This window comes from Giardia intestinalis, chromosome 5, assembly GCF_000002435.2.
Source record: "Giardia intestinalis strain WB C6 chromosome 5, whole genome shotgun sequence".
Taxonomy (NCBI): Eukaryota; Fornicata; order Diplomonadida; family Hexamitidae; genus Giardia; species Giardia duodenalis.
In genome coordinates, this window is record NC_051860.1 from 4,008,806 (window position 1) to 4,018,654 (window position 9,849).

Consider the following 9,849-nt stretch of genomic DNA (forward strand, 5'->3'; position numbering starts at 1 on the left):
GGCCCACTGCACCGCGCACATACGCGAGGCACCATAATGCTGTTGCACTAAAAAGGGAAGCGCGAGCCCAGAGAACCGGCGAGGAAACAGCTTGGGGGTGGAGGGGTTTGGGGAGCCCAAATTCTGGCCCATCGACACACGGGGTGAGCTGTGGCCGGCCCAAGGGGACAGCGTGGACAGGTGTGTGCAGTGCCCCATATAAGGATGCACGATGGGGATCGGCCGGGGCCACCGATTCGGGGGACAAGGGAGACGCGTCCGGACTGTCCCCGGGAGTCCGTGAGAAGGGAGGGTGCGGACCGTGCACCATAGCTAGCCCATCCACACGTGTCGTGCTATTCCAGAATGGTGGCTCACCGGAGGCGTCTGGCCAAGATGGCGGGGGCAGCGGGGCGGTGGTCCCATACGGCCCAGGAGGCCGACAGAAGGTCACGCCTGAGAGAGCAGACTGACGGCTTAGGAGGTGGTGTGGGGAGGCACGGGTGATGGAGGAGGCCCCCTAAGGGCGGGTCCAGGCTGATGACGCCAGCTCAGGACAGACCGGCAGAGCGCCGTGGAGCCATATTCTTCTGTGCGTGCCAGTCCCATCTGTGACAAGCAACCCATGTGGTGCCAGCGCTGGTGGGAGGCATGTGGCCCAGGTATGGAGCGAAACCTGGGGGCCCGGCCGGGACTGTCAACAGCCGTCACCGCGACTCAGCGGAGACCGAGCAGGAGAGGTAGAGAGGAGCAGGGGAGAATGGGCCAGGCAAACACAGGCGCATGAGGGATGGCCCATTGGAGGGCAAGCACCTGGAGGCCAGGGCCAGAGTGACCAGGTTCCCTGTACCGGGGCGCCCAGAGTGGGTACATGAGGGGGGGCAGTGGGGAAGCGATGCACCCGAGGGCTCAGTAGCACATAGCACCCGGCCATCCTCTCCAGGGGGCACCGGGGCGCTGCAGCAGAGGATGGCCCGAGCCAGGGCTGTGCCGCCCCGGACCGGAGGCGGCCACTGGCGGGCAGTTCCATGGGGGGATCAGCACGGCGCGGTGCGATGGTACGAATGACACACGGGGCTAGCCTCTTCCCCCAGCACCAGCTCGCCAGACTCAGCACCCAAGGACCGCCGCTGCCCGGGAGGACAGACAGACGAACACCGGGCTGCGGCGTGGGCAGATGACGAGTCCCATCGAGGAAGTGCCCAAACGTAGGCAGGGCGGGTGTCTGGCCATCCAGGGGGGCGTCCGGCCTGGCCCGGCCTGGTCGAGTGTGTATGGCATCGCGGCTAGGCATCTATCGCACCGTGTCTGGACGTGATGCACACCCGAATGATAGGGGCAAGAGGCCTCGGGTGCGAGCGAGGAGTACCAGGGGAGACAGCTCGGCACGCAGGCCCAGGGGTCCGTTCGCGCTGTGGGGCAGCCGACAGCGGGCAGGGTGCCCAAGCATGACCACTAGCGCCCCGTGTCGATGCGTTTGAAGGGGTAGAAGCCATCAGGGGCATGCGGCTTGGGAGGACCGACGCGCTTGAAGAAGGACGGCAGGGCCTTGTGCACCGGCTCGGGTGCTCCTGCATCGTCGGGGCTGTCGTCATCCAGTGGAGGCGGGGAGGGGGCCCTTGAGCACATGAAGGGGTCTGGGCGTTCGTTTGCATCCGGCTGTGCGGGGTGATCGGTGCCCCAGGTGATCGAGGAGGAGACCTCAGCAGGACCCCAGGGAGGAGGGACTGCCGCATCAGGATGCTGGCTGAGATCGGCCATGATCTCTACGGAGGGCGACGTGCCAGGGCTCCACATGGCAGGGGTGAGGGGAGTAGGAGGAGTAGCCCGAGCCTCGTTGGGAGCCGGTTCCGGCAGGGATACTGCAGGGGCGGGGCGGTGCACCGGCCTCTCCACTCGCAGCCCAGCGTACAGGAGGGCCGACAGCCTGTAGTGCCAGAGGATGACCTGCGCCGCCTCCTGCATGAAGCGCGCAAGGTCCACGCCGGCGAACGCGAGTCCGGCCGCAGACAGGTGGTGCAGGACGCCGTCAGCACCGACCACGACGGGGAGGATGTGGGCCGCCCGCCCCTGGAGCACGAGGGGGCGATACTTGGCGGCCTTCAGGGCATAGGACCGCTCCAGCCTCCACGGGACAGTGACCACCAAGTCCCCGAAGCCCCCACCGATGACAAGGTCAGGCTGGAGGTGATCCACTGGGATCGTGGGATTGCGCACAACAGACCCAGCGCGACCGCGGGAGCACGCGAGCAGGGCGTCCAGAATCTTGTCGTGCCGCGCCACGTGAATCCCGTTAATGGCCTTGCACACCAGATGGTGCCTGGGAAGGAAGGGCTGCTTGCAGTGGCAGCACGTGCCCATCGGCCGGCCCCGCTGGTACCTCCCCGCCAAGCAGTCCCCTATGAACAGGACCTGCGTGTTGTCCAGGGGTGCGCAGCCCAGCAATGCGAGCGGCAGGAAGGATCGGAGCGCGGCCGTGTCCTGCAGGCGCTTCTTCCTCAGCTCGCGGAAGACGCCCGCCTTCATGTCCTGGCGCTGCCTGTGCATCTCGTCGTAGTAGTGATGGGGCAGCACCAGTCCGAGGCCGTACTTCGCGCGGGGCGTCAGAGCAAGGGTCTTCGCAAGGGGTTCGGGGATCTCCAGAAGGGTCGCGACCTCCTCCACTATCTGCGCATCGACGTCGGCATAGGGGGACGGGCCCGGGTAGTCGTCAACAAGGGGTCCATAGTTAACTGCAGGGACGACGCAGGCAGACAGGAGCCTGAGGCGGTCGTGGAGTGAGAGACCCGAAGCACGGAGGACGGCGAGATGCTCGTGGAGCCGGCGGGCCGATGTCTGCGCGAGGTTGAAGGAGGAGTGCTTGAGCACGCGGGTGCCCATGAAGGAGATCGCCCCGGCCTGGGTCGAGGAGCACTTCGAGAGCTCGACCGTGAGCCCTATGCGGGAGAGGGCAGACTGCGCGTCACTCTTCACGGTATCTATGGGAATCGCCTCCTCTGACGCAATGACGAGGTCGTCGGCGTATGCAACGACCTTGTACTGGCCGAGGTACGTCTCCACCGGCCAGACAAGGCTCTGGCAGAACATCGCCATGGACAGCGGGTCCCCCTGTGGCACGCCCGCTGGGACCGCGGGGAGGTCCGAGGAGTGCCGAGCCGCGAGGAACGACTCAATGTACGCGACGGTCGGCTGGACCACCCCTGCCCGGCGGAGCGCAAAGAGGATGACGGAATGCGGGACGCTGTTGAAGGCATTCCGCACATCCACCGTGAGCAGGTGGTGTGTCCTCTTCAGCTCCTCGGCCGCGCGGATCGCCTTCATCTGGGCGAGGTGCTCAAAGGCCAGCTGCCACGCCGGGAGCTTGCGGAGCGCGGGAGTCCGACGCAGGAGCAAGCGGTGGAAGGCGACCAGAAGCGTCTCCTGCACTGCGATAGGGCGCCATCGGCCGCCAGACTTGGGCAGAAGCTTCAGCCTGAACTCGCACAGGGGCTGGAGCTGGGCCCAGTTCCTGCTGGAGAAGAGGGTCGTCAGGACAGAGGTGAAGAGCTCCGCAGCCCCGGCGGCCCCACAAAGGTGCAGGAGGTGAGGCTTCCCCAGCCCAGAGGGTCCGGCCGCGACAGGCCTCATCGCCTGCAGCTCCTTCAGCAGCGCCTTGGCCGTTATCTTGGGCGACGGGCCGAGCACGTGATGGACGGGGGGCAGAGAGACAGGCATGGGGCGCGGGTGGAGCTCATGGACAATCGCTTCCCGCTCCTTGCCCTGGGGCTCGGGGACCCTGGCGGCAGAGGACGTCTCGCTCAACAGCGCCTGCCATGCCCGGCCGAGCAGCCCCTTCCGGAGAAGCGACTGCGCCGGGGGGAGCCGTCCAGAGCCCTCCATGCGGCGGCACGTCGAGAGGAAGCGCGCTAGGGCCTCTACAGGAGGAAGGCGCCCCGCCATCTCTGTGAATACGTCAGTGAGGAGGCGAAGCAGCTCAGGGGACGGGCTGCCACTAGGCACCCCGATGCGCTCGGGGACTGTGGCGTCGAGCGGGAGGTAGTGGCCGAGCCTGGCGATATGGGCCTTCAGCCCCCTCTCCGTTTTGTATCGGGCCCGGCACATGCTGCATGCATACGGGAACACAGGGTCCGGCGTTGGCGAGGGAGAGGGCTCGGCGGCTGCAGGTGGAGGGGCAGACCCCGACAGCGGAGAAGGGCTGCGCGACGGAGAAGGTGAACCGGGAGGCGGATGGTGCATCCCGATGTGGACATCGATCGCCGCAGAGTCAGGCAGCACCTCTCCGCAGCGCTCGCAGACAGTCGTACGGCCCCCAGGAGCAGGCAGGTCTGCGCCCCGGGCCTCCTGCTCGTCCGTGATGGACGGGGAGTTGTCGTGGCCCAGGTCGTATGGGAGGCCGTCGTCGGGAATCGGGAGGGGCTCCTGGCCACAGGGCAGAAGGTCGTTCGACAGGCAGGGAGGAGAGGCGTCCCGGGCCACCGAGGCCCCGGAGCCCTGTAAGCCATGGACAGGAGAAGACTCATTGGGAGAGTTGTCCGTGGCGGAACGGCTGTTGCCAGGCCCAGGCTGGGGGGATGGGGGCCCGTGGGAGCCGCAGAGGGGCTCGCAAGAGGAAGGCCGGGCCATGGCGGTCGTCGAGGCATCGTTGCCGTCACCCAGCGTCATAGGATCGGGAGTGCCCCTAGGTAGGGGCCTGTGGGAGTCGGTTGGAGCGTGGTTGGGAGGCTCTGGGCCTGAGGAAGCCCCGATCTCCGTGGTTCCCGAAGGCGCGGAAAGGGCGGAACGCATGGTTTTTTTTTTTTTTTTAGGGGCGGTTTACTACGTAATATGCGCGCAAGGCGGTAAGGACATTGGAGGGGAGGCAGCCTCACGACGGAGGGGAAGGGCCCGCCCGGGGCGCCCAGCCCCCGTGCCCGCGTGGTCTCGCGGCGGGGGCGCGGCCAGGGGGGCCTTCTCCCCAGCTCCAGGGGTATGCTCCTGTGCGCGGGGGCGCGCGGGTCACGGCCAGGGGGGCCAGGCGCTGCAGGCTGTGTGTTAGTGGATCCGCGGAGAGGGCGGCCTGCGGTGTTAGGGCATAGCGGCATGCAGACATACAGGCCCGAGGGAGGCGTGCCATGTGAGGGGGAGTGGTAGGGGGGCATCCTGGAGGATCGATGGCGAAGGTGCCGATCCTCCTCCGTGGCGGCGCAGGAGTCCTGGATGAGACGTGATGGCGTGGGTGCTTGGCCTTTGCTCGAGCGCATGGTGTGGGTGGACCGATTCCCCGCATCCTCCAGGCCCTGCGGGGGCGGTCTTCAGGCCCAAATTCTGGATTTTGGAAAAAATAAAATCCACCATGAGCGTCGCCCCGGCGCAACCAGCAGGCCCTGGGCCGCGGAAACAAAGAGACAAATAGCCCGTGGACCAAGAAGAGTGCAGGCCTGTTTGGGGGGTAGAAGACGACGCGTCGGGCCAGAAACCCAGGGATCCAGGATTCCAGTCAAAGGCAGGCCTACAGACCGGCCCACTGCACCGCGCACATACGCGAGGCACCATAATGCTGTTGCACTAAAAAGGGAAGCGCGAGCCCAGAGAACCGGCGAGGAAACAGCTTGGGGGTGGAGGGGTTTGGGGAGCCCAAATTCTGGCCCATCGACACACGGGGTGAGCTGTGGCCGGCCCAAGGGGACAGCGTGGACAGGTGTGTGCAGTGCCCCATATAAGGATGCACGATGGGGATCGGCCGGGGCCACCGATTCGGGGGACAAGGGAGACGCGTCCGGACTGTCCCCGGGAGTCCGTGAGAAGGGAGGGTGCGGACCGTGCGCCATAGCTAGCCCATCCACACGTGTCGTGCTATTCCAGAATGGTGGCTCACCGGAGGCGTCTGGCCAAGATGGCGGGGGCAGCGGGGCGGTGGTCCCATACGGCCCAGGAGGCCGACAGAAGGTCACGCCTGAGAGAGCAGACTGACGGCTTAGGAGGTGGTGTGGGGAGGCACGGGTGATGGAGGAGGCCCCCTAAGGGCGGGTCCAGGCTGATGACGCCAGCTCAGGACAGACCGGCAGAGCGCCGTGGAGCCATATTCTTCTGTGCGTGCCAGTCCCATCTGTGACAAGCAACCCATGTGGTGCCAGCGCTGGTGGGAGGCATGTGGCCCAGGTATGGAGCGAAACCTGGGGGCCCGGCCGGGACTGTCAACAGCCGTCACCGCGACTCAGCGGAGACCGAGCAGGAGAGGTAGAGAGGAGCAGGGGAGAATGGGCCAGGCAAACACAGGCGCATGAGGGATGGCCCATTGGAGGGCAAGCACCTGGAGGCCAGGGCCAGAGTGACCAGGTTCCCTGTACCGGGGCGCCCAGAGTGGGTACATGAGGGGGGGCAGTGGGGAAGCGATGCACCCGAGGGCTCAGTAGCACATAGCACCCGGCCATCCTCTCCAGGGGGCACCGGGGCGCTGCAGCAGAGGATGGCCCGAGCCAGGGCTGTGCCGCCCCGGACCGGAGGCGGCCACTGGCGGGCAGTTCCATGGGGGGATCAGCACGGCGCGGTGCGATGGTACGAATGACACACGGGGCTAGCCTCTTCCCCCAGCACCAGCTCGCCAGACTCAGCACCCAAGGACCGCCGCTGCCCGGGAGGACAGACAGACGAACACCGGGCTGCGGCGTGGGCAGATGACGAGTCCCATCGAGGAAGTGCCCAAACGTAGGCAGGGCGGGTGTCTGGCCATCCAGGGGGGCGTCCGGCCTGGCCCGGCCTGGTCGAGTGTGTATGGCATCGCGGCTAGGCATCTATCGCACCGTGTCTGGACGTGATGCACACCCGAATGATAGGGGCAAGAGGCCTCGGGTGCGAGCGAGGAGTACCAGGGGAGACAGCTCGGCACGCAGGCCCAGGGGTCCGTTCGCGCTGTGGGGCAGCCGACAGCGGGCAGGGTGCCCAAGCATGACCACTAGCGCCCCGTGTCGATGCGTTTGAAGGGGTAGAAGCCATCAGGGGCATGCGGCTTGGGAGGACCGACGCGCTTGAAGAAGGACGGCAGGGCCTTGTGCACCGGCTCGGGTGCTCCTGCATCGTCGGGGCTGTCGTCATCCAGTGGAGGCGGGGAGGGGGCCCTTGAGCACATGAAGGGGTCTGGGCGTTCGTTTGCATCCGGCTGTGCGGGGTGATCGGTGCCCCAGGTGATCGAGGAGGAGACCTCAGCAGGACCCCAGGGAGGAGGGACTGCCGCATCAGGATGCTGGCTGAGATCGGCCATGATCTCTACGGAGGGCGACGTGCCAGGGCTCCACATGGCAGGGGTGAGGGGAGTAGGAGGAGTAGCCCGAGCCTCGTTGGGAGCCGGTTCCGGCAGGGATACTGCAGGGGCGGGGCGGTGCACCGGCCTCTCCACTCGCAGCCCAGCGTACAGGAGGGCCGACAGCCTGTAGTGCCAGAGGATGACCTGCGCCGCCTCCTGCATGAAGCGCGCAAGGTCCACGCCGGCGAACGCGAGTCCGGCCGCAGACAGGTGGTGCAGGACGCCGTCAGCACCGACCACGACGGGGAGGATGTGGGCCGCCCGCCCCTGGAGCACGAGGGGGCGATACTTGGCGGCCTTCAGGGCATAGGACCGCTCCAGCCTCCACGGGACAGTGACCACCAAGTCCCCGAAGCCCCCACCGATGACAAGGTCAGGCTGGAGGTGATCCACTGGGATCGTGGGATTGCGCACAACAGACCCAGCGCGACCGCGGGAGCACGCGAGCAGGGCGTCCAGAATCTTGTCGTGCCGCGCCACGTGAATCCCGTTAATGGCCTTGCACACCAGATGGTGCCTGGGAAGGAAGGGCTGCTTGCAGTGGCAGCACGTGCCCATCGGCCGGCCCCGCTGGTACCTCCCCGCCAAGCAGTCCCCTATGAACAGGACCTGCGTGTTGTCCAGGGGTGCGCAGCCCAGCAATGCGAGCGGCAGGAAGGATCGGAGCGCGGCCGTGTCCTGCAGGCGCTTCTTCCTCAGCTCGCGGAAGACGCCCGCCTTCATGTCCTGGCGCTGCCTGTGCATCTCGTCGTAGTAGTGATGGGGCAGCACCAGTCCGAGGCCGTACTTCGCGCGGGGCGTCAGAGCAAGGGTCTTCGCAAGGGGTTCGGGGATCTCCAGAAGGGTCGCGACCTCCTCCACTATCTGCGCATCGACGTCGGCATAGGGGGACGGGCCCGGGTAGTCGTCAACAAGGGGTCCATAGTTAACTGCAGGGACGACGCAGGCAGACAGGAGCCTGAGGCGGTCGTGGAGTGAGAGACCCGAAGCACGGAGGACGGCGAGATGCTCGTGGAGCCGGCGGGCCGATGTCTGCGCGAGGTTGAAGGAGGAGTGCTTGAGCACGCGGGTGCCCATGAAGGAGATCGCCCCGGCCTGGGTCGAGGAGCACTTCGAGAGCTCGACCGTGAGCCCTATGCGGGAGAGGGCAGACTGCGCGTCACTCTTCACGGTATCTATGGGAATCGCCTCCTCTGACGCAATGACGAGGTCGTCGGCGTATGCAACGACCTTGTACTGGCCGAGGTACGTCTCCACCGGCCAGACAAGGCTCTGGCAGAACATCGCCATGGACAGCGGGTCCCCCTGTGGCACGCCCGCTGGGACCGCGGGGAGGTCCGAGGAGTGCCGAGCCGCGAGGAACGACTCAATGTACGCGACGGTCGGCTGGACCACCCCTGCCCGGCGGAGCGCAAAGAGGATGACGGAATGCGGGACGCTGTTGAAGGCATTCCGCACATCCACGTGAGCAGGTGGTGTGTCCTCTTCAGCTCCTCGGCCGCGCGGATCGCCTTCATCTGGGCGAGGTGCTCAAGGCCAGCTGCCACGCCGGGAGCTTGCGGAGCGCGGGAGTCCGACGCAGGAGCAAGCGGTGGAAGGCGACCAGAAGCGTCTCCTGCACTGCGATAGGGCGCCATCGGCCGCCAGACTTGGGCAGAAGCTTCAGCCTGAACTCGCACAGGGGCTGGAGCTGGGCCCAGTTCCTGCTGGAGAAGAGGGTCGTCAGGACAGAGGTGAAGAGCTCCGCAGCCCCGGCGGCCCCACAAGGTGCAGGAGGTGAGGCTTCCCCAGCCCAGAGGGTCCGGCCGCGACAGGCCTCATCGCCTGCAGCTCCTTCAGCAGCGCCTTGGCCGTTATCTTGGGCGACGGGCCGAGCACGTGATGGACGGGGGGCAGAGAGACAGGCATGGGGCGCGGGTGGAGCTCATGGACAATCGCTTCCCGCTCCTTGCCTGGGCTCGGGGACCCTGGCGGCAGAGGACGTCTCGCTCAACAGCGCCTGCCATGCCCGGCCGAGCAGCCCCTTCCGGAGAAGCGACTGCGCCGGGGGAGCCGTCCAGAGCCTCCATGCGGCGGCACGTCGAGAGGAAGCGCGCTAGGGCCTCTACAGGAGGAAGGCGCCCCGCCATCTCTGTGAATACGTCAGTGAGGAGGCGAAGCAGCTCAGGGGACGGGCTGCCACTAGGCACCCCGATGCGCTCGGGGACTGTGGCGTCGAGCGGGAGGTAGTGGCCGAGCCTGGCGATATGGGCCTTCAGCCCCTCTCCGTTTTGTATCGGGCCCGGCACATGCTGCATGCATACGGGAACACAGGGGCCGGCGTTGCGAGGGAGAGGGCTCGGCGGCTGCAGGTGGAGGGGCAGACCCCGACAGCGGAGAAGGGCTGCGCGACGGAGAAGGTGAACCGGGAGGCGGATGGTGCATCCCGATGTGGACATCGATCGCCGCAGAGTCAGGCAGCACCTCTCCGCAGCGCTCGCAGACACCGACGACGGCCCATACGACCTGGGCCACGACAACTCACCCGTCCATCACCGGACGACAGGAGGCCCGGGCGGAAGACCTGCTGCTGCCCTGGGGCGGCCGTACGA

The 9,849-nt window shown here is 66.8% G+C and overlaps 1 protein-coding gene and 1 pseudogene across 1 annotated transcript; both read right to left on the reverse strand.

The window, feature by feature from the left end:
* Positions 1-1,434: 1,434 nt before the first annotated feature.
* GL50803_00137673 (putative Reverse transcriptase/endonuclease) lies at positions 1,435-4,764 on the reverse strand (the record flags this gene model as incomplete). The annotated part of the gene is made up of 1 exon (XM_038045725.1): positions 1,435-4,764. The coding sequence occupies one exon, from the start codon at positions 4,762-4,764 to the stop codon at positions 1,435-1,437; it is 3,330 nt and encodes a 1,109-aa protein (XP_037902393.1).
* Positions 4,765-6,910: 2,146 nt separating this feature from the next.
* GL50803_0060550 (Reverse transcriptase/endonuclease, putative) lies at positions 6,911-9,847 on the reverse strand (annotated as a pseudogene; the record flags this gene model as incomplete).
* Between the last annotated feature and the right edge of the window lie 2 nt (positions 9,848-9,849).